The sequence below is a fragment of the Chiloscyllium plagiosum genome, unplaced genomic scaffold (genome assembly GCF_037043375.1).
Source record: "Chiloscyllium plagiosum isolate Xiang-an unplaced genomic scaffold, Cpla_swu_hap1 HiC_scaffold_14, whole genome shotgun sequence".
In the NCBI taxonomy this organism is placed as follows: domain Eukaryota; kingdom Metazoa; phylum Chordata; class Chondrichthyes; order Orectolobiformes; family Hemiscylliidae; genus Chiloscyllium; species Chiloscyllium plagiosum.
Genome location: NW_028270152.1, coordinates 38,414,893 through 38,438,373, shown reverse-complemented (window position 1 = coordinate 38,438,373; position 23,481 = coordinate 38,414,893). Strand labels below are relative to the sequence as shown.

Sequence of the window (23,481 nt, the reverse complement as noted above, 5' to 3'; positions counted from 1 at the left end):
GAACTCTCCAGCTAATAATAATGTTGTCATATTTGCTTGCACATGAGAAACTCCGCATAGGAGCAAGAGTAGACCACTCTGTTCTTTTGAGCCTGTTCTGCCATTCAGTAAGATCGTGGCTTATCCGAGTATACCCTCAACTCTATATTCCTGTGTACACCTGATAATCTTTCGTCCCCTTGGTAATCAAGAATCTGATCTAAGGATCTGCCTTTAAAATATTTAAAGATTCTGAGTCTACTGCCTTTTGAGGAAGTGAATGCCAAAGACCTCAAACCTTGAGAGGCAAAAATGTTTCCTCATCCATATCTTAAATGGGTGATCCCTTATTTTGAATTGATGACCCCTCGTTCTAATTTTCTCACATGAGGAAGCATCCTTTTCATATCCACCTGGTCAAGACCTCACAGGATGTTTTATGTTTCAATTATATCACCTCTGACTCTTCTAAACGCCAGGAACTACAGGCCACGTCTGTCTAGCCTTTCCAGTTAAGGCAATCCATTCATTTCAGGTATTAGTGTCAAAAGGTGTGGCACTGAGAAAGTACAGCAGGTCAGGCAGCATCCGAGGAGCAGGAGAGTCAACAGTTTGAGCATAAGACCTTCATCAGGAATGTAGGGGTTGTGGGGGGAGCAAGGCAGCTGAGATAAATGGGAGGGAGGGTGAGGCTGGGGGGAAAGTAGCTAGGAATGCAATAGGTTGCTGTGGTTCTGTTTGCCAAGCTGGAAGTTTTTGTTGCAAACGTTTCGTCCCCTGTCTAGGTGACATCCTCAGTGCTTGGGATCCTCCTGTGAAGCGCTTCTGTGGTGTTTCCTCCGGCATTTATAGTGGCCTGTCCCTGCCGCTTCCGGTTGTCAGTTTCAGCTGTCCGCTGTAGTGGCCGGTATATTGGGTCCAGGTCTATGTGTTTGTTGATGGAGTTTGTGGATGAGTGCCAAGCTTCCACGAATTCCCTGGCTGTTCTTTGTTTCGCTTGCCCTATAATGGTAGTGTTGTCCCAGTCAAATTCATGTTGCTTGTCGTCTGCGTGTGTGGCTACTAGGGATAGCTGGTCGTGTCGTTTCGTGGCTAGTTGATGTTCGTGGATGCGGATCGTTAGCTGTCTTCCTGTTTGTCCTATATAGTGTTTTGTGCAGTCCTTGCATGGGATTTTGTACACTACGTTAGTTGTGCTCATGCTGGGTATCGGGTCCTTCGTTTTGGTGAGTTGTTGTCTGAGAGTGGCTGTTGGTTTGTGTGCCGTTATAACTCCTAGTGGTCGCAGTAGTCTGGCTGTCATTTCAGAGATGTTCTTGATGTATGGTAGTGTGGCTAGTCCTTTGGGTTGCGGCATGTCCTCGTTCTGTTGTCTCTCCCTTAGGCATCTGTTGATGAAATTGCGAGGATATCTGAGCAACGAGTACCCGAGCTACAAATCTTCTCACAAACTTTGAATGCAATAGGTTGGTTGGAGTGGAGGATGGAGCACATAGGTGGGAAATAAGATGGGAGGATGGAGTGGATAGGTGGGCAACAAGATGGACAAGTAGGACAATTCAAGAGGGTGGGGGCGGAGAGATGAGGAAGCTGGTGCAATCGACATTAAAGCTCCCCGTTCTGCTCCGCCAAAGGCATGCAAGTCCTGGGCTGCCTCTACTGCCAAATCCGAGCCACCCGACGACTGGAGGAAGAACACCTCATCTTCCGCGTTGGGACCCTCTAACTACACAGAATCGATATCGATTTCACGAGTTTCTACATCTCCCCTCCACTCACCTTCTTGCAGATCCGTCCCTCCAACTTGGCACCACCCTCTTGAACTGTCCTACCTGTCCATCTTGTTTCTCACCTATCCACTCCACTCTGATCTATCACCATCACCCTCCATCTTCATCTACCTATCATCTTCCAAACTACCTTCCCCCACCCCCCCCCAGCCTCACCTCACCTCAACCCACTCCATCCCCCACCACCACCACCACCCCTTCCCCATTTATCTTTCAGCTCCCTTGGAAACCCCACATTCATGATGAAGAGCTTATGCTCGAAACGTCAAATCTCCTGCCCCTCAGATGCTGCCTGTCCTGCTGTGCTTTTCCAGTGCCACACTTTTTGACTCTGATCTCCAGCATTTGCAATCCTCACTTTCTCCCATTCCTAACTTTCTCTGAGCTGCTTCCAATCCATTAACATCCTTTTATATGTAGGCTAACCAGTACTGTATACAGTCTTTCCAGTGCCCTGTCTAATTGAAGCATAACCTCGTTACTCTTGCACTGAATTCTCTTTACAAAAAATATAACATTCTATTAGCTTTCCTGATTACTTGCCAAACATGCATACTGATCTTCTGCAATTCACACTATGATACCTAAATCTCTCTGCATCTCAGAGCTCTACAACCTCTCAGCATTTAGATAATATACTTTTTTAACCTTGCTGTCATAATGCACAAATTCACACTTACCCACATTATATTCCATTTTCAAGGTCTATGCCCACTCACTTTACTTATCCATATTCCTTTGTGGCTCTTATGTCTTCTTCACTACTCACTTTACTAACTTTATCTCATCAGCTACCATGCCTTAAGTCCCTTCATCCAAGTCATGAATATAAATGGTAAAGAGTTTAGTCCCACCACTGACCCCCTTTGACATTCTGCCAGCCTGAAAAAGACCCATTTATTCCTACTTTCTGTTTTGTATTAGCTAGCCAATCTTTAATCCATGCCCTACATTATAACATGGCTTTTATTTTTCACACCTTTTTAAATGCTTTCTGGAAATCTCAGTACAATATGTCCACTCTTTCCCTTTTATCCAGAACACACATTACTTCTTCAAAGAACTCCACCAAGTTTGTCAAAGGGAAATCACATTTAACTTTGTCAAATATTCTGTATCATTTAATACTCTGTTCCCTACGTGATACCATTTAATCCATCCTCTTTCTTGATGTTTGTTCCTGTAATAATGTCACTACATGTACAAAAGCAAGGAATAACACCAAAGTAACTGTTAGTTCTTGACCTTCGTGTAACTATTGGCAAGTGATTGCGATAATAGAAAAGGAAACTAGACAGACATTGTGACGAACCATTTTACCTTCTTACAGATTGGATTGATAGCTTGGAATTGGCTCAACCAATGTCACCATAGTAGCGTTACATATGTCATGAATGTAATTTCAACCAACTCTTATTCAAACAAATAATTCAGTTAATAAATTCTCATTATGCAGACAATATTTGAACTTTCCCAGGGAGAACAGCTTTTAATTGAAGACTTGAAACTGGCAAAAAAGGTAATGTGAGATTTTATCTCAGTTGTCAAACAGTCCTTTCCACATGTCTTATCCTGAAATAACAATAATCATATTTCAAACATTATTGGTTTTAGATGTGCCTTTCATTGGTGTTTTAATTTATCTTTTAATTAGTTATCTACCACATGTTCATATTTCTATTTCAGATTGTATTCAAGCTTATTAGTCAAATAGAATAACCCAACCCATTTTATCTTGAAAAATGTGAGTTTGTTTTTGCAGAGTAAGCATTCTGCTGTAATACTGCTGTGGGAATACTGTCCTCAGGTGCAAGCAGTTCTTAAATTAATTGTGGGATTTTTAAATTCATTTTTGTTTTAAGCGGATTTACCATTAAAATAAATCCTATTGTTAAATTTATCTGATGAATACTGCTTACAAAATTGCAACTGATAAAAAGATGTTGGATCTCAAGTGTCAGTCAGACCCATTGCAATACAGGAATACGTTGGTTATATGTTGTAACATGCTGTTTGCAAAATACATTTTGATATTCACATAATGAAACATACAATGCTGGTTTCTCTCTATAGGCTTATCATGATCCGATGCTCAAACTCTCGATTATGACTGAGCAGGAACTGAATCAGATATTTGGAACCCTGGATTCCCTTATTCCTTTGCATGAAGGTATCCTTTCCTTTTAGATTAAACAGACACAAATGTAGTAAGAGCTTAGTGGTTCATGTGGAACAATGTCATGTTTCTTTAATGTTTAATTTCTTTTTGAAGACAGCATCTTTGCTACGACTTTGATATTTTCTATTTATTTTTGGTCAGATCTTCTGAGTCGGCTCCGTGAAGCCAGGAAACCAGATGGGACAACAGAGCATGTTGGCCACATCCTTGTAGGCTGGGTAAGGAAGTGGTTCAGTTTTTTATTCTTTTTATTTGCTTTTATATTTCACTCATGGCTATGTTTGTGCCATCAGTTGCCAACATATACATATGACAGGTTTGGTAAGTGCAGATACTGTGCAGATGCTGTTTTGTTAAAAGAAAGGGTCTTCCCAACTACTATCAATAACAAATCCTGCTGCTTTGAATTTGGCTGTGTCAACTGAGCTTGATTCCAACTTCAAACAACACAACCATCCCACCGACATCGAACTAAAAGAGTTAATGTTAATGTACCCCATTTAAATGTGCATGAAGTGGATTTAATTGACACTTTGCTAGTGTTAATATTTTATCGCTTTGCCCTGAATTTGACCCAGAATGATTCAGGTAGCCACTACTATATATCTGTTAGTGCTCAACTACTGCATTTTATATAAAATTTACTTCATCAAGCTTCTCTTTATGGATTTCAGTTTCTCTGGTCATAGGACACTATTTGAATTGCTTTATAGTATAGAACTTAAATATGGTTGAAAGATACAAGATGATAAGAAGGTAAAAACGAATGACCAGGAATATGCCATTCAGCCCCTCAGGTCTTCCTGCCATTCTATAAGATTGTGCAGATTTGCCCCAGGCCTCAACACTCTTTCATGCCAGCTCAGCACTGCTGTCAACCCCTGAATATTTCAAACAATGTATCTAACGCGTTGTGGTAGAGAATCCCAGACATTCACTACCTCTGAGAGAAGATGTTCCTCTGCATTTCAGTTTAAAGGAGCATTCCCTTATTCTGTAACTGTCTCAAAGCTTTTCCTCTTGCATTCATCAGGTCTAGAACATAAGAATCAGACTTGAAAAATGTGGGATCGACTTAGCACATGAAGGAGGTGATGATTGATTGAGCCATCATCAATACAGAAATGCAACAAGAACAGTTAATTGTTACTCTTTGTACTCAAACTAGGCAGATAGATTCTGGTCAGGGTGTTTTCATGGGAATGCAGCAGAGATTGGCAATCACCAGTATCCCTTTTTGTTTCAGTGAGGCGGCATACTTACCATAGGGTCCTATATTTTAATATATATGGATTCTAAAATATGCAAATGCATCATACTGCAAACAACGATCTTACATTGGTTTTCCGTGAAATCGTTAGCGCAGTCAGAATTATTTATTAAATGGTGTCTATTAACACAAGTGGTCAATAGGACACATAGTCTGATACTGGGAGAAAGTGAGGACTGTAGATGCTGAAGATCAGAGTCGAGAGTGTGGTGCTGGAAAAGCACAGCCGGTCAAGCAGCATCTGAAGAGCAGGAGAATCGATGTTTGGAGCATTAGCTCTTCATCAGGAATGAGGCTTGTAGGCCAAGGGGACTGTGAGATAAATGGGAGGTGGGTTGGGCTGGGGGGAGAAGGTAGCTGAGAATGTGATAGGTAGATGAAGGTGGGGGTGAAGGTAATAGGTTGGAGAGGAGGGTGGAACAGATAGGTTGGAAGGAAGATGGGGAGGTAGGACAGGTGAAGAGAGCGGTGCAGAGTTGGAAGTTTGAATCTGAGATAAGGTGGGAGTAAGGGAAATGAGGGAACTGGTGAAATCCTGTCTGACACTGTCCACCAGTCCATTGGGCATTTGATTTACATATCTGACATCACTTGTACTGAATTGCACATCTCATTATTCATCTGTGTGGAAGGAGAAATTGTGGGTTTGATGGCAGCATCCTGATAGTGGAGATAATAACTGTAGATTTAGTGGAAAGTAGCAATGTGGGACCACTAGCTCCACCTGTTTTGAGACACATTCCCCTTCCAGGGTAATTGATAATACAGATGGGGTGCTGCTCAATGCCAAAAGAGGTGGATATAGGCCCTTTCATGATTTATATAATGTAGCTAGTGATGATTTGGTCAAGGTAGATATTATCTTGCAGGATAGTTTAAAAACATTCTAACTCAATATCAATCTTGCACAGTGAGCACGTGGCAAGACCTCCATTGATTAGATTAGATGCCCTGCAGTGTGGAAACAGGCCCTTCGGCCCTACAAGTTCACACCGACCCTCCAAAGAGTAACCCACCCAGACCCATTTCCCTCTGACTAATGCACCTAACACCATGGGCAATTTAGCATGGCCAATTCACCTGAGCTGCACATCTTTGGACTGTGGGAGGAAACCAGAGCACCCAGAGGAAACCCACGCAGACATGGGGCAAATGTGCAAACTCCACACAGACAGTTGCCTGAGGCTGGAATCGAACCTGGGACCCTGGAGTTGTGAGGCAGCAGTGCTAACCACTGAGCCACCCCCTCAGGTTGCCAGTAAGATTGATCTTGTAGCTTTTGGGAATGATGTATTCCCAAAATATATATTAACCAGTGAATGTGGACTTTCAGTAGATTATAATAGAGAAATTTCTCAACAAAAAGAACAATGAAAGGGATTTAATTTCACTAGATAGCATTTGAGTTGTGTAAAGAAATACTATTGATGCAGCTGCAGATTCAAATATCAAAACATATCATCTATAAATCAGAGCTTATGCAAGGGACAGGAGGTTCCTAATTCTTTCATCAAAGGTGAGATTCTCATGGTAACCAATCAAGATGTTAGCAAGAGGTTTCACATTTGTTTCTTGCATTATAGCCTTGATGAATGCAAGATGGAAAGATTAGCACAATTTCAATTTAAAATAAATCCGATTTAAAATTATAACTTTTGAAAAATTATATACATGGATAAAATTAAACATCTTAGTTATGCATAGCAATGCTGATGAGTAGTTACAAGTATGGGAACAGGGGTGGGCTATTTAATCCCTTGAGTTTATTCTGCCATTCATTAAGATCCTGGCTGATCTGTGATATAACTCCATATACTTGTCTTTAAGACCATCACATGTGAGAGTAGAAGTAAGCCATTTAGCCCAGAGTCTGTTCTACCAATCAATGACATCATGGCTGATATGATATCCCTCAACTCTACTTTCCTGCCTTTTTCCTTAAACCCTGGATTCCCATAATGATCAAAAATCTACCTCAGCCTTGAGCCTACTGAACAACCCAATCCTGACAGCTGTCTGCAGTAAAGAATTCCACAGATTCACTATCCAATGAGAGAAGAAATTTCTCCTCATCTCTGTCTTGTTAGGCCACCTATTATTCTGAGATGACGCCCTCTGGCCCTTGACCTTTCCATTCTTGTAAAGTCCTCCTTGAAACCCTAATGAGAACAGGTCCAACTCACTCAAGGGCTTCTCGGAATTCCATATCCGGAATCATCTGAGTGAATCTTCTCTGGACTCCCTCCAATGGTAGTAGTTCTTTCCTTAGGTAAGTGAACTAACATTTTCACAGTTTTAACAAAACCTTCCTATTTTTATATTCCATTTCCTTTGAAATAAAGGCTAAATTCCATTGCCTTCCCTGTTATCATTTAACCTGTCTATATCCCACTGCGGTCTCTGTCATCCTTAGCACTTGCCTTCCTGCTTATTTTTGTGGTTATCCGCAGTTATGGATCTATTACATTCATTTCCTCATCCATGTTATAAATATTACTAAATTGATAATTGTGGCCCCATCAGTATCCCTGGGGCACTCCACTAGGGTTACAGGTTTTCATCCTGAAAATGACCCCCTTTTCCTATCTCTCTCTATCCACTCTTTGTTAACCAATCCTCTCTCCAGCTAATACATATTTTTTAATCAACATGTTCAGACAAGTTATAATATGCCTCTGGAGTAGAATGGATGTCAATTTGAGCCTCCAGAGGTAAGGACATCACCAGTGCCCCACAAGAGACATGGATCACTATCTAGCTCTAAGCTGTTATCTTATTAAATAGCTTTTCATATTTGTCACATATCCCTTAATTTCTTTTGACTAATGGGCATCTATCAATCTCCGTTTTAAAATGATCATTAACCACAATTAGCAACAATGCATACCATCTACAAAATGTGCTACTACTCATGAAGACACAATACCTTCCAAATCCCATGGCTTCTATCACCTAGATGGACATCACCTAGAAGGGAAGCAGATGCATGAGAACAACACCCCTACATACCACGTGCCATCCTGAGCAGCCATATCCTCATTGTTACTGGGTTATTCCCTCCCCAACAACTGTGGGTGTATCTACACACACCTCTTCCAACAGTTGAAGAAGTCAGCTCACCACCACCTTCTCAAGAGTAGGGATGAACAATAAATGCTAGCCAGCGATGTCCACATCCAGTGAACAAATAAAATAAAATTGCAGCTCAGAGAAGAGAGTTCCAAGTTTCACGTGTTTTTGTGTGTAAAAGTGTTTCCTGGTTTAACTTCAGAGAGATTTGGCTCTAAATGTTGGACTTTGCCATTAGCCTACACTGCCCAACAAGCAGCAATAGTTTATTTCTATTTCCCTTTGTTCTGCTGCATGTTGGAGATGTTGCCATTATATAAAACCACCTTAGAGCTGTAAGATTGATTAACATTTCATTAGAAATAGGGTGAAGTACTGAGAAATAGGCATGAATGAAGTTAGAGGTGATCCCTGTTACTAGTAGATGTCTAACCCATGTACAGTAGTCATTAATAAACCCAGTTGAAAATGGATCTATACAGGCAAAATAGTAGAATGATGGTGAGAAATGGTTCTGATCAAATAATGTAGTTTTATTTGCCAAGAAACAGAAAGGATACAATAGCTGGAAGTTATACAGCGAGAAACTAAAAGGATGAAGATTGTGAGAATTATTTGATGACTAACAAAGCAAAACACTTGGATGGGCATAGCTTCAAGAAACTCAACACCATTCAAGACACAGCAGCTTGCTTGATTGGCACAGCATCCAAGGGAATGCAGCAGAGTTTGGCTGTACAAATTCCTTTTGTACACCTTTTTGGACAAAATGAGTCATGTAGACAGCCAATACCCCGATCAATCAGATTTTTCCTGCCTGGTCTGAGAATTAAGATTGACAATTAACTGTACTTGCTGTATCACTGTGCCAGCTATGGCCCAAGCAGTCAGCACCCTCTTATTCTGTATAGAATTGAGTCTGTTTCTTGCACCCTACTTATTTTGAGTGAAAGATGAAAAGCTTCGACTTCCAGTTACCTTCTATCAATAATTAAGAACATTTTTTTTAAATCAAGATTAATGTAAATTTAAGCTATGATGATTGAACCGACCAGAATAGGGTAAATTCAGAAAATGTTTTTCAATGCTTTGAAATAGAATACTATTTTGCAACAGATAAATAGGATTTTTTTTTAATATGATGTGTTTTAGGATGATAGGATCATGATCCAACCAACAATAAATATACATTGGTATATAAATGAGTTTAAAAAGTCCTTCAAATGCTCCTCATGATTTCACTTTTCATAAATGTTTAAAACTGAGGTTGGAGGTGCAATAAGACGGGGTTGTTCTTGTTAGTTACTGAGTGAGAATCTGTGGCACACCAATACAGTAAAAAAGCAGAAGCAGCTCTTGGGCCTCTAGTACAATCTAATCTTCTGTGGTATCTAAGAAACATGAATGAACTTCAAGATTACAGTGCCATGGAGAAACTGGTACTATTTCCCACGTCTGTGAATTCAGATGTTTTACCATTTAAGGGAATATAGCACTTCTGTTTGTAAGTTTACAATGGTCAGTGATCACTTGTTGCTGAACATCTGTAAAATAAACAGCACTTTGATTCACGCATATGTACCATACAGCACAATTAAACTAAAATATGGAAGAGCAGAGGGCTTGGATACAAATTCCTTTTGTGATGACTGACTTATTTTAAAGGGGCCTGTTGTTTTGGTTGATTTTAATGTGAATGAATTCACTTAAAATGGTGGATCTGTTTGGCTGATCATTTAAACAGGTTGCTGTTTCTGACCAACCATGGTGATGGGTCATTATGAATGTGGAAACCGTGCTAGCAATTAACACTGGTTTAAAAAAAAACAAATATGAGACCTAAATCTTAAAATTCACAGTAAACTAAATAGACTAAACAAAACTATTCAACATTGAGTGAAAACAGGCTTGAGGATGCAGTTCAGGAGCAAAGTACTCTAGATGCTAGAAATCTAAGATAATCTGAGAAAATGCTGAACTATTCAACAAATCTGGCTGTATTTTTAAAGAAAGTACCAGGGTCAACGCTAGGTTTGCCAACTGCCCAGAACTGGTCTGGAGTCTCTCGGAATTGAAGATTAATTTCCAGGCCACTCCTTTGTGCAACTATGGCGAAAAAAATCATAAGGACATAAGGCTAGCATGGTGGTTCAATAGTTAGCACTGCTGCTTCACAGCACAAAGGAAGCGGGTTCAAATCCACCCTTGGGTGACTGGCTGCACCCTGAGTTCACCCTGAGTCTGCGAGGGTTTCCTCTGGGTGTTCCAGTTTCCCCTCTCAGTTCAAAGGTGTTTAGATTAAGCCGATTGCCCATTGGTTAAATTGCCTATAGCGTTCAGAAATGTGTATGCTAGCTAGATTAGCCAATGTAAACATGAGCTTTTGGGAACAGGGCATGGATTGAGTCTGAGCGGGATGCTGTTTGGAGGGTCAGGGCAGACTTGATGGGCAAAATGGTCTCTTTATGCACTGTATGGATTCTATGATTTTACATGAAATAGATATTAAAAAATTGAAATGGGGAATCATGCTGTTTGGCTGGCAGTGAAGTGTCTTCTATTGGATAATGAACCTTTTTGATTTCCATTTGGCTAAGGAACGCAGTGTGACACACTGCTCAATGTGTAGCTGACTAATGGCTGGAGCATGGGGATATGGTGAAACGTCCAGGAACAAATTAAAGCAAGTTGGTAACCCTAGTCAGTTGGCTTAATTCTCCTTTGTCTTAAGAACCAAACTGGGGGATCCCAAGCCCACACGTAGGCTTGTTTAGAGAATGGGTGTCTCTTAATTCTCAGCTGTGCCACTGAGAAATATGGTCATTGTAAATGCAGGCAAGAGAAGCGAGCATGTACCTCCAAAATAGATGTCCCCTTGGATTGGTAATTACACAAAGCATTTCAGGTAATCAAAGATCTCGGCCCTGCTGATGTCAGAGGAAAGGTCTCAGTTTGGACATTCAGCCAGGGGCAACTCCACCATTAGCAGTGAGTTGACAGACTGACTGTTTTAATGGGGGCTTAAATGTTTCTATTTTCTTCTTGCATCTGTGGGCTAGGCAGTCAATCTAGCCTGCCAGCCCACTGTCAGGAAGTTGTCCCAAGAGAGGCATTGTGCCCAGGAGCTATCCTGAAACAGCATTCTCATATTTTACTGGCCTAATGCCTCTCTGAGTGCAACTAGGGAACCAGTAAAATCTTACCCAATGTTTCTAGTCTGTCAGGGTGATTGACCTGAGGCATGAGCTATGTTTTCACTCTGCACAGCTGCAGCTCGACCTGCTGAATATTTCTAGCATTTTCTCTTCTTGTTATGGTTGTAGTTTATTGTCCATCTATTTAGCAAATGGGTATCGTCAGGATTTTCTCTTTCACTGAATTTACTTATCTATGAATTTACATTTATATTACAATAGAATTCTTGCATTCTTTGACTAAAGCATGGGGAAAATAATTCCTTCGGAACTTAGCAAGGACTGAACCTCAATCCCTATTTCTGCTGCAGGTCCACAAATTCTGTTTGTTACCATGACTTAAAACAATTTTGATATCCAATACAAAATAATGTGGTGAAACCTGTCTCATTTATTGCAGAATATGTTCCACTGTTATAATAGTTTATTTTTATTCATACAATGGATGTGGGTGTCACTAACTGGACCAGCATTTATTGTCCGTTCCCAGTTGCCCTCGAGAAGGTGGTGGTGAGCTGCCACCTTGAACTGCTACACTTGTTGTAGTAAACCCACAATGCTATTAGAGAGGGAATTTCCAGGATTTTGATCCAGCAACACTGAAGGAATGGTAATGTAGTTCCAAGTCAGGATGGTGAGTGGCTGGGAAGGGAGTCTTGCAGGTGGTGGTGTTTTTATGTAAATTTTTGCTCTTGCCCCTTCTAGCTGGTAGTGGTTGTATAAAGTAATTCCAGCTTTGTTGATTTTGCTTTGTAGTCAGGAGTAGTTCATTAATACTGCAGTGTAGCATTCTTGTAGAAGCTGTGTGCAGTGTAGTTTTGTATCTATTAATAGTTTTATAAATTATGCATTTCTTTTACATAATTACATAATCTGTTTAATCTTCTTAAAATTGAATGGAAGGATACTTTTTTAAATGTGTGTGGACCCTCGTAGAACCAATTAGAATACAGACTCATGTCTAAAGGCCTCAGATATAAATAAAGATATAATTGTGTAGAATTAAGTTTTTGTCAACTTGCAATCTCTGAAACACAATTACAGACTTCTTGGACACATGGTTAAATCACAGGAGTGGCAGAATACTCTGTGGTGACCAAACTGAACTGAAATACGCCTCTAAATTTTTAATACTGAATTAATAATTTGCAGATCAATAATGGGAGTGAGTCTGATGCTGTTGAAATGATGAAATGATCGTGGTAGCTTTTTGAACAGTTCAGCCTGACCTGCCTCTAATTTCACCCTGTGTCAGCCATTACTTGATTGTTAACAAAGTTTTCTCTGTATCAGGAGGTCCCACTCTGGGACTTGAACACAAAGATCAAAGCTAACACTCCAATGTAGTACTGAGGGAGTTCTGCATTGTCAAAGGTGTCATGTTTTTGCATGACATGCTAAAACAAGGTGCCATCTGTTGCTTGAGTAAATGTAAAAGATTTCATGGTACTATGCTGATGCCACCCTCTAGTGTCCTGGCCCATGTTTACCAATCAATCATCTCCACACAAAAAATCATCTGATAACTATCGAATTGCTGTTTGTGGAGTCTTTCTGAGTGCAAATTAGCTGTCAATTTTCTCACATTACATCTCTAAGCAAATGGGTGTGTATTACAGTTGAGAGTGTGGTGCTAGAAAAGCACAGCAGGTCAGGCATCATCTGAGGAGCAGGAGAACAGCATGTTAATTCAAATGCTGATTCAATAGAGTTCTCTTTCTAGTCCCACAACAAGCTCGCTTGGGCTTTTTGATGAGCATTGAACTAGGCAGTCATTGGAACTGCACACACAAACACATTCAAATGTGATTAAAATAGACTTTTGTCAACAACAAAAAATTAATAACTTTTGTGCAACTTTGCACACTTATGGAATCATCTCAAATTATTACAGTGGCTGCACTTCAAAGGTGCTTTGGGATGTCACTGAAGGAATCAAGGCTTATAGGAAAAAGGCAAGAAAATGGAGTTGAGAATGATCAAATCAGCCATAATCTCATTAAATGGTGGAGTAGACTCGATGGGCTGAATAGTTCCTATATAATGGTCTTTATGGCTTGGTGCTGTGAAAAGCAAGTCTTTTTCAATTGTTTTGCTGATTCAAACTTAGGATAGGTTTGCAAATTAAGTGATTAAAATAAGAAAATTATGAAAATCCAACACAGGTCAGTTAGCCTGTTAAAGACAGCACTGACAGAGGGTGGTCACAAGAATTGCTAGAATCTATCTCTTTTTATAATTCTGAACAAGTGTGTATTTTGAACATTTGTTGTTTGTTTTTACTTAGAGCTCCAGTATTTGTAGTTTTTCTAATGTTAGCAAATCAGTGAAACTGCAGTGTAGTCTAGCAGTGATTCTGAAGCACACTTATCTGTCTTATGTGTTTTAAATATGACTCTTTTCGCTCCTTAGCTCCCTTGCTTAAACTCATATGATAGCTACTGCAGCAACCAAGTGGCAGCCAAGGCCCTTCTTGATCACAAGAAACAAGATCATCGAGTCCATGACTTTCTACAGCGCTGTTTAGAATCACCTTTTAGTCGCAAGCTGGACCTCTGGAATTTTCTGGATATTCCACGTAGTCGACTGGTGAAGTACCCCCTACTCTTAAAAGAAATTCTCAGGCATACTCCAAATGACCACCCAGATAAGCAGCACTTGGAAGAAGCAGTAAGTAACAAAGATAATTAATATTGACATAGTGCCCTCCTTAATGGTTCAGCTGTAGAATGAAAGCTTTGGTCTACAATGTTCCTTGCAGCTGAATTTGTTACACTCCGGTTTAAACATAATGAGCACAAACTTTAATCTCACTTGTACACCCTTATCAGGCTTTCAGTGGGATTCTGTGCAGAACACAAAACCTAATGGAGAATGGTGTCTCCAGATCCATGTGGGACATTTATTCTCATGTTCTAATAATTATCATGGAAATAGCAAACGTAACCTTGCTGTAGGTAGATATTCCCATTTGCAAACAGGTCTTTTGGGTCATTAACATTGGTAGGGATGTTGAATCTAAGTTATCGAACAGAAAGTTTTGCAGACCCCAGCAGTAGACCCTGTAGGTTTTGCATTTGACATGGCCTGGAATTCCTTTGCTGCATCCTGGATTAGACACCTCCATCTCCTCTGCTAACTTGATTCTTCCTTGTGGTGGAGAAATGGCCGATAAACACACATATAAAAATAAATAAATGGAATGCCTTTGTTTCCTAATGTAGATATTACGTGAAAATGGCGTATAAATAGCAATTTGTCCCCTTACTTCTCTCCCTTTCCATTCCTATTTGATTAACTTGTGGTGTTACTACCTAGTAACAACTGTTGTGACGTTTAGTGTTCATTCATGCCGAAATTATGCTTTAGTTTTCAAGTTTTGTAGCTTTGATGTTTTCTTCAATCTTTGAAAGAAATATTATTTCCAATAGCTTTACCTACTGGTGTTTTTCAGCATGTCTGTGATTCAAACATTGTATATACCAAACTACATTTACCCTCAAATTTGAATAGTAATGCCCCTCTTAGTATAAGTCTAAGGACACTAATGCCTGGATTCAAGGAGGAAATATGGAGTCAGAAATGCATAGCAAGGCTTTAGGCATTTATTTCATTAAGCTGCTGGTTAAACAAGTGCAGAGATTGGTCTATTGCAGCTGTTGTCTCTGGTAACTTGACCTTCAAGAAAATCAAATTACAATGTTAAGACTTAGACACATGGTGACACATGCAACCGTTCCCATAATACAGAAAGCTTAAAATAGTTGTGTTTAGTGTTTGCATATCCACTCAATGTACTTGCATTCATTTAAACTTTTTGTATGCAGTTTTTCTATTTTATAAATGGAAGAAAAATTGCAGCTGAATATTGGGGAGGCGGGAGGAAAAATGTAGAGATTTTGGTAGTTTTTAACTTGCCATCACACAAGAAGTTAAGCCAAGATAAATATAGAAATTCATGCAACATTTTTAAGGAAAGGACAGCAATATCAAGGTGATGTGATTACTGAAATTCCCAGTTCATAACATGTCAATGTTCAGATTTCAACTTCAGCTGGCATTACATTTATTCATCAGCTCTTCGACTTACTAGAACTTTCCCTTGCGCTGTAGCGGAATGTCACTGCTTTATTAATTTCTTAGTTGATTTTGTGGTGGAATCTGTGGATATGAGTTTGTGAGAGCCATTTCCCAATTTTGCTTTTCATGTGAACTCCAGATTAACATCGTTCAAGGAATTGTAGCTGAAATCAACAAGAAGACTGGGGAGTCAGAATGTCAGTATTATAAGGAAAGGCTAGTCTTTCTTGACGAGAGTCAAAAGGACCCTCTGATTGAAAATTCTAAAGTGCTCTGCTGTCATGGAGACTTAAAGAACAACAGAGGAGCAGTAAGTGATCTATGATTTCTTATTACAATCATTCCTATTCTGTGCTCTCCTTGGAATAATTCTCTGAATTATTGTTAGTTAACTTAAAATCTTATTATTCATAAGAGATCTTAAAACACTGATGACCAAAACTGTCTTGCTAAAATGTTGCAACAAGAGAACTTATTGTTGATAGAGAGTCAAATTAAAGCGAAGCAAACAGTTTCACTAATTTAGGCAACATTGTTAGGAATGCCTAATCATTGCTTAGCAATTCACAATCAGTGTAGAACTGGATTAAATATGTTGTATAACAATACAGAATCCAAAATTTTACCTTCATTTCTTTCACTTGTGTTTTTAATAAAGTATACAATAATGCAAAAATAAAACCTGAAAAATATGTGAGAAACTTTAGTTCCGGAGCAGACATAGTTAATGCTTTGAAGGTAATGTTGTATTGGGAAGGTGGTTTCAGTGGCATAGATTGATGATCCGATCTGTCGTGTAAGTTAAGTAAGAGATGAAAGGTTCAGAATCCATCTGCTCTTTCAAGCTGTCTCCCTTTAATGTTCCAGCTCTGGACCAGGCCACACTGTTTGATTCTTCTTCCTTCCTCACATCACACAAATCAGTCATCTCCAGTCTGACCTTTAGGGGATTGAGGTTAATGTGAAATTTAACAGGATGATTGGTCTTTGAATGCTATTTTTTTTCCAGAGATTATCAAAACTCTGTCTTTTGATGAAGTATCAATAAAGTATTGATATTTTGTAGAGCAAAAGTTGTCTCTCATATTAATGTAAATAAGAATTTAGTATTGGACTGTTTCCTGTTGCACAAATTGTAGAGCACGATTTCCATTCATCAATACATCCCAAAGAGAGGACTTGTAAAGATTTCAAAAAGGTCTTTTTTCCTGTTGGAAAAATTAATTTCATTTGAAGAATGGACAGATTATTATCCATTTACAAAATTATGATTTGTTAAATGTATCTATTTAGATTTGTGCAGCATACATAAATGGGCTGTTCATAGCAGATCAATAATATTGAGGAAGATAATAATGGCTTATGTGTTATCAGAATCTTGAAAAAGGGAACTGATTAAGACAATGACAAAATCATATTTCATGTAATTGTAAATGATTCTTGGTCACTTTTAATTTGTTTATTCCTAAATATTTTAGCACTATTATATTTTAGCATCTGGTTTTGAGATAAATACCAAATGAAACTTTAAAAGCAGATTCAGGATGGATTTTCCTTCATTTTACAGAAACTCCATGTTTTCCTGTTTCAAGAGGTGCTTGTAATTACCAGAGTGGTGACATGCAGTGAGCAGCTGTGCTACCAGCTGTATAGGCAGCCCATCCCTGTCGGGGATCTGGTGTTGGATGACCTGCAAGATGGGGAGGTCCGGTTAGGGGGATCTATTAGAGGCGCCTTCAGCAATAATGAGAGAAGTAAGTACAAAGCTATAGTTACCTTTTGCCCTCCATGTGTACTTATTTATATGTGTCTACAAGTAATTTATATATCAGAGAGACATTGCAGTCTTTTCCAATTAACACTTCCACTAAACAGCAGTTAAATTAAGAAATATGATATTGAATTTTGCAAATAGCAGTGAAGTGAGTGGCTTACCACAGACCTCTAAAACAGCTGCTATGAAAGATCTAGCTATTACCTATGGCGTGGGTTTAGTCTTTGCCAGCATCAGTTTGTTTCTGGCACAAAGTTGAGGTTAGCTAAAAGCATTCAGCAAGAGTGATATCAGGAAGCAGAATAAGCAGCCAATCACAACACAAAGTATTCTCCAAGATAGGAAACTAGGAAGTTTAAAAATAGTCAATCCTTTAGCTTTTAGTTTTAAATTATAGAGAGAGAGGGAGAGACATTAGTGACTGGGGATATGCACCTGGAATTAGGTTGAAAGACAAAAATGTCAGAAGCAAACTTTAAAAAATAATATATGGTGTTTCTTATAATGGAGAAATATGACATAGTAAAATTATTGTTTATAGGGCAAAGGAACTATTTAGCAGTAATTATGAAGTTAATGCACCATTTAAATTCCCTTTACACTTCATTCAGCAAAGCACACTTTTGACTTTTACAGCAAAACTAAAAGCATAGGTTCTCAGCAATTCTCAGATTTCAGTTGATTTGTATTGTGTGGGGTTCTTAGCTGTGCACGGTAGGGAAAAGAGTCGAACCACCTGATAGGAAATTTTGAACGTTTATTACACGTGTAGACTCCAGAAGTTGCTGTTAATTTTAGAGAAATAAACATTTCTATAATGTTCTGATCCCAGGTGAGACTGCCAAACTTAAGTTAGGGATCAGTAACTATTTGTTTTACAATAAGCTAAACTTGTAATCCCAGGTACTATCTAAGAGCATAAAGACAAAAAAGTTTATTTTGTTTGTTTAAAAAATGCAAACTTTACTATACAAAGTTAGAAAAGTAAAACATTCTACAATATGTTCCAGGCTTAACATGAGGTAAATATGAGTTGACACATTGTAGTCAAATAGACCACAGAGCACATCAAATAGCAAGTAGATCAAGTTTCCACACATTTCACAGCAATCCACAAGACTCAAGTGATATTGTGGATCATAAAATCCCATTAAATTTTGCATCCTTTATAAAGGATGTCAGATCTTCACTTTCAATGACAAAGTCTCAGAATTTCCACTGAAGTGCTCCCAATTTAGATTGCCTCAAAGACTCTGCACTGCATCAGTAGTTCAAACTCCCTGGAATGGCAGTTCCTCTGAATTCTCGTGGTTGCATTCCAGCACTACTCACGGTATGTTCCGACTCCTTCATAGACAACTAACTTTACTAAGATAGCACTTCCCTGGATTTATCATAACTCTAGTCTCCCACTACACTGTGTTGTTGATGTTGCTTGTATGCTTCCTTGAGCCCCAAATCTCATCTGGACCAAGTATTTCCTGGGATTTCAATAAGCCTTCGGCTCTTCCGACCAAACAGCAGCACTTGTGCAGCCGCCACAACTGACCCCTGAAGTGCTGTTCACGGCTCCTTGAACTGTCCTGGGTGACCAATAAAACTCATCAAGAGAGTCTTTATTAGATGCGATCAAATGTAATAAATCTTGAAACATCCCAATCCCTCAATGTTACAATCTCAAAATGTTGCTAGCTTCCATAGCATACATCGAGTGAGGAAAATAAATTGACTATCACATTGACGAAACATATGCCGTAATTTACAACTTACATTTGAAAATTTTCTTTGTGGTCAAAACTGGTGCAAAAAAGTAGGCCATTTAGACAAGAAGGGTGACTATGTTGTGAAACTTGACTTTAGTAATGAGTCAGCTCATCAGGGGAGGAAAAAGATTTGTTAATAAAGAAATAGAATGAGGCCTGAATGTGTTCGACCTAAAACCTGTCAAAATGCAAATCATATCTTAGTTATCAGAAAATTATACTGTAATGCTTCTTATTCCAAACTAATTATACCTTTAATAAAATGTAAGTGGCAAAGGTTAACAGAGGATTGGGGTTTCTTGCTGATGTACAATCTTTACGTTAGACCCAAAAAATGTGATTCCTGATGAAGGGCTTATGCCTGAAACGTCGATTCTGCTGCTCCTTGAATGCTGCCTGACCTGCTGTGCTTTTCCACTCTTGACTCTGAGCTCTAGCATCTGCAGTCCTCACTTTCTCCTAAAAAATGTACTCCATGTTTACACACATTTTGACAATGTCAACTTATACTCAGGTAAAAAATCACACAACAGCAGGTTATAGTCCAACAGGTTTAATTGGAAGCACACTAGCTTTCGGAGCGACGCTCCTTCATCAGGTGGTAGTCCAAATCATATACTCAGATCAAACTTGTTTTTATGCCACATAAATGCATTTTTTTTTAATTAAAGCATATCTCCAGTGAGAATAACATTTTTAAAAGAAACCTTTAAAAATTGGAGTCAAACACCAGGAGAATACTTTCTTTTCTTCTGGACCTGAAAATCTGATGGTAATCACCAGGAGATCTCCACTCCCCACCCCACTAAAACTGATTTGTCCCCAGGTTACACTTTTCTCTTAATGCAAAGAGAATTTACTGATAACTCGGTAAGAATGTAGACTTTTGCTTTTACTGAATATTTTGTTTTCTAAAGCATCATTTCTGTTTCTTTCTTAGCAAAAAACTTCTTCAGAGTCAGCTTTGTAGATCCTTCTGAAGGGCAGTCCCACTCACTCCAGGCAAATGATGCCTTCAACAAACAGCAGTGGTTGAACTGCATCAGACAGGCCAAAGAAGCAGTGCAGCATTCTTTAGGTGAAAAAGGAATGCTAGGCTGTGGAAGACACATGCACCTAACTCCAAATGGGATCAGGATGTCCCATGAAGAACCAAAGCTTGAAAGAATGGACCAATCAGACAATGAATCTAACTGTAGTATGGATACCAGTGAGATTAGTGGCGACTATGAACAGATGGAAGAAACAGACTGTTGTGTAAATCAAAAAAGAATAGAGACAGATGTTTGACATCATCAATACATTGCGTAGAACTCCACGGCATTTTACCTGTACAGTATTTGCATTCCATAAGGAGCATTTTGGAAAAGCACTTTTATTCCATGCAATGGTGTCCTTGGTCCCTTTGTGTATACTTGACAAATACTGCCAAATGTGTCTGTAAGCTGGAATTTGTTGTCTTTGCTGTTTCTGGTTTAATGTGTTCTCTCTAACATGATACTCATAGATGAAATGTTTGATTAACATCTACATAGTCTTGCTGGACCTTCTCAACTGCTGTTTGCATTTGGACCAATTCCATATGGATTGATATATTTGGAACCAGCAAGTTAGCAGTTCAGGTGAATATTCAGAACATCAGGCAACATTTCACAGGATTGGAACAAAACTGAACAAAGTACTCAAAACATTTATAGAAATTAACTAAAAAACATCTCATTGTTCGCTCTATGGATGCAAGATCAGTGGTTATTATAATTTAGTGGAATTTGTTTAGGGTAATTTCTTCAGGCGGAAGCTGCATAATAGTCACTCTACACTGACTGGATAGTTTCCGTCACTCTCAATAGTACAGATGTACTGCTACATTTGCCAAGTCATGGATATGTTGCCTAATCTGTTCGTAATTCTGTTGGATTGGCTTAAAGCAGATTGTTTGTCTCATGTTTTCTTTTGTACATAGTGTGACACATCTGTACAGTGTATGAGGAATCAGAATGACAAGTTTAAGCAGTAAGAAAAAATGGTCAAACCAAAGCATATACCTTTTATTATTTTGAAAAAAAAAGTAACATGTTTAATTTTATCTAGTTGAATTTTTTTCTGTATTTATAGTTTTTACAAAAGTTGCAAAACTTCTATTTGCCCATTTGTGATTTATTCTAAATGCTTCATTTCAAAGGAAATGAATTCTGCAGGTATCTGTCCATGGGCAAGAGAAATAGCTGAGAAATAGTTTTTAAGAAAACTGGTTATTGCAATGTTTAAGACTATGTAATGTAATTACATATATAACCAACAGGAGGAGCTTAATTCTGGAAGTAATACTATTCATTTGAAAAATTCCAATCTCAGAAATTACAAGGAGTTAGAACATGGCAGTTGAAGGAATAAAGTTGGACACAAAAATTTTGCAAAAGGAGTGGTTTCTCAGTTTTATTCTAATCCAGTTCTATAGACGCACAAATGTTAATCAGAAAACGATCCAAATTTATTGTCCCCAATGACACTTTGAAAATTATCATCGCGATGAGACAGTAAGAATGTTATTGGTATGCAGCAGATAGAGTTGCAATCAAACAAATGTAGATTTTCATAATGTGGAAGCTTTAACTTTTCATGAATTCACAAATAAATTATGCAATAAACTAGATCAGATTTTTGCAATTCATTTTAAAATGGACTGTCAAAAGATGGGTACTATTTAAGGATGATAAGAAAAGTCACATTTAAGATCAAATAGTACTGAATATGAAGAAATTACCTTAATGAGGCTTTAAACTCAGCATAAATAATAACTTGCCCCTTATGTTTCAAGAGGGTAATTCTAATCCTTAGCTGGTCTAATGTATGATGCCAATTCATTTTTCATCCTGCTCCAATTGCACAGTCTTAGATGCCTGCAGAATACAGAACATCATTGGTAACATTCATGGAGATGTTAAACCTGGACTTATTTGACTGCTGACAGGATTCACCTTGTTAATATGACCAAGTACATATGAACATGCGTATATTTAAGTACACAAATTAAGAGCAGGAGTCAGCTGCTCAGCCCTCAAGCCTGCTGCAGCATTCAATAATATTATGGCTAATCTGATTATTTCGCATTACCAGCTGCCTCTCAATAACCTTTTTTTCCTCCTTTTGCTTATCAACAGTTCATTATGTGGAGGAGAAATGTGTAGAGTCATACAACACGGAAGGAGACCATTCGGTCCAACTCGTCCATGTTGATCGTTTCCCAATCTAAATTAGTCCTCCTTACCTGTGTTTGGCCCATATCCCTCTAAACCTATGCAAATATGTTTTAAATGTTGTAACTGCACTGGCATCTACCATTTCGTCTGGCAGTTCATTCTGTGTATGTATAAAGAAGTTGCACCTCAGGTCCCTTTTAAATCTTTCTCCTCTCACCTTAAACGTGTGGTCCCTAGTTTTGCGCTCACTCACCCTACAGAAAATTCCTTTACTATTCACCTTATCTATGCACCTCATGATTTTATAAATCTCTACACAGTCACCTTTCAACCTCCTATGCTCCAGTATTCTTATAATTCAAAGCCTCCAGTCCATCAACATCCTGGTAAACCTTTTCTGAACCCTCTCCAATTTAATAATATCAGGGTGACCAGAACTGGACACAGTACAGTACTCCAAAAATGGCCTCACGAACATCCTGTACAACTACAACATGATGTCCCAATTCCTTTATTTCATGGTCTGAGTAATGAAGGCAAGTGTTCTTAACCATGCTGTCTACCTATGATGTAACTTTAAAAGAACTATGAACCTGAACCTCTAGGTCTCTGTTTGACAACACTACCCAAAGCCCCACCATAATTGTATAAGTTCTGCTCTTATTTTCCTTTGGTAAAAAAAACATCTTGCATTTATCCAAATGAAACTCCATCTGCCACTCCTCAGCACATTGACCCAATTGCTAAAGATCATTATCTGGTAATCTTCAATAACCTTCTTCACTGTCGACCATACCACCAATTTTGGTGTCATCTGCAAATGTACTAATCATCCTTCCTAAATTCTCATCCAAACCATTTATATAAATGACAAATAGTGGACCCAACACTGATCCTTGCAGAATATTGCTGGTTACAACAACTCTGAAAAACAACCCTCCACCATTACCTCTGTCTTGTACCATCAAGCCAATTTTGTATCCAATTGGCAAACTCTCCCTAAAACTCTGAGACTCAATGTCTTTGGAACTCATCCTCAACAGACAGTGGAAGACATTCTTTGAATACTTTTAAGAGGTAGACATTATTACTTTCCACAATAACATCTGATGTGACTTCTTATCATGTGCCTTCTCAACATCTAAGTACAGCACATCATTGGATTTCCTTATGTCCACAGCAC

The 23,481-nt window shown here is 38.6% G+C and overlaps 1 protein-coding gene across 7 annotated transcripts in view; it reads left to right on the top strand.

The window, feature by feature from the left end:
• Positions 1 to 21,749, top strand: part of arhgef3 (Rho guanine nucleotide exchange factor 3) — a 334,927-nt gene extending 313,178 nt beyond the window's left edge. For all 7 annotated transcript variants that reach the window (XM_087994320.1, XM_043708105.2, XM_087994321.1 and 4 more), the window contains 7 exons: positions 3,226 to 3,288; positions 3,843 to 3,939; positions 4,090 to 4,166; positions 13,894 to 14,151; positions 15,701 to 15,871; positions 17,129 to 17,315; positions 20,039 to 21,749. In XM_087994320.1, coding sequence (XP_087850446.1) covers positions 3,226 to 3,288; positions 3,843 to 3,939; positions 4,090 to 4,166; positions 13,894 to 14,151; positions 15,701 to 15,871; positions 17,129 to 17,315; positions 20,039 to 20,388 — 1,203 coding nt within the window. In that variant the 3' untranslated portion in view covers positions 20,389 to 21,749. The remainder of the gene's footprint in view (positions 1 to 3,225; positions 3,289 to 3,842; positions 3,940 to 4,089; positions 4,167 to 13,893; positions 14,152 to 15,700; positions 15,872 to 17,128; positions 17,316 to 20,038) is intronic.
• The last annotated feature ends 1,732 nt before the right edge of the window (positions 21,750 to 23,481 follow it).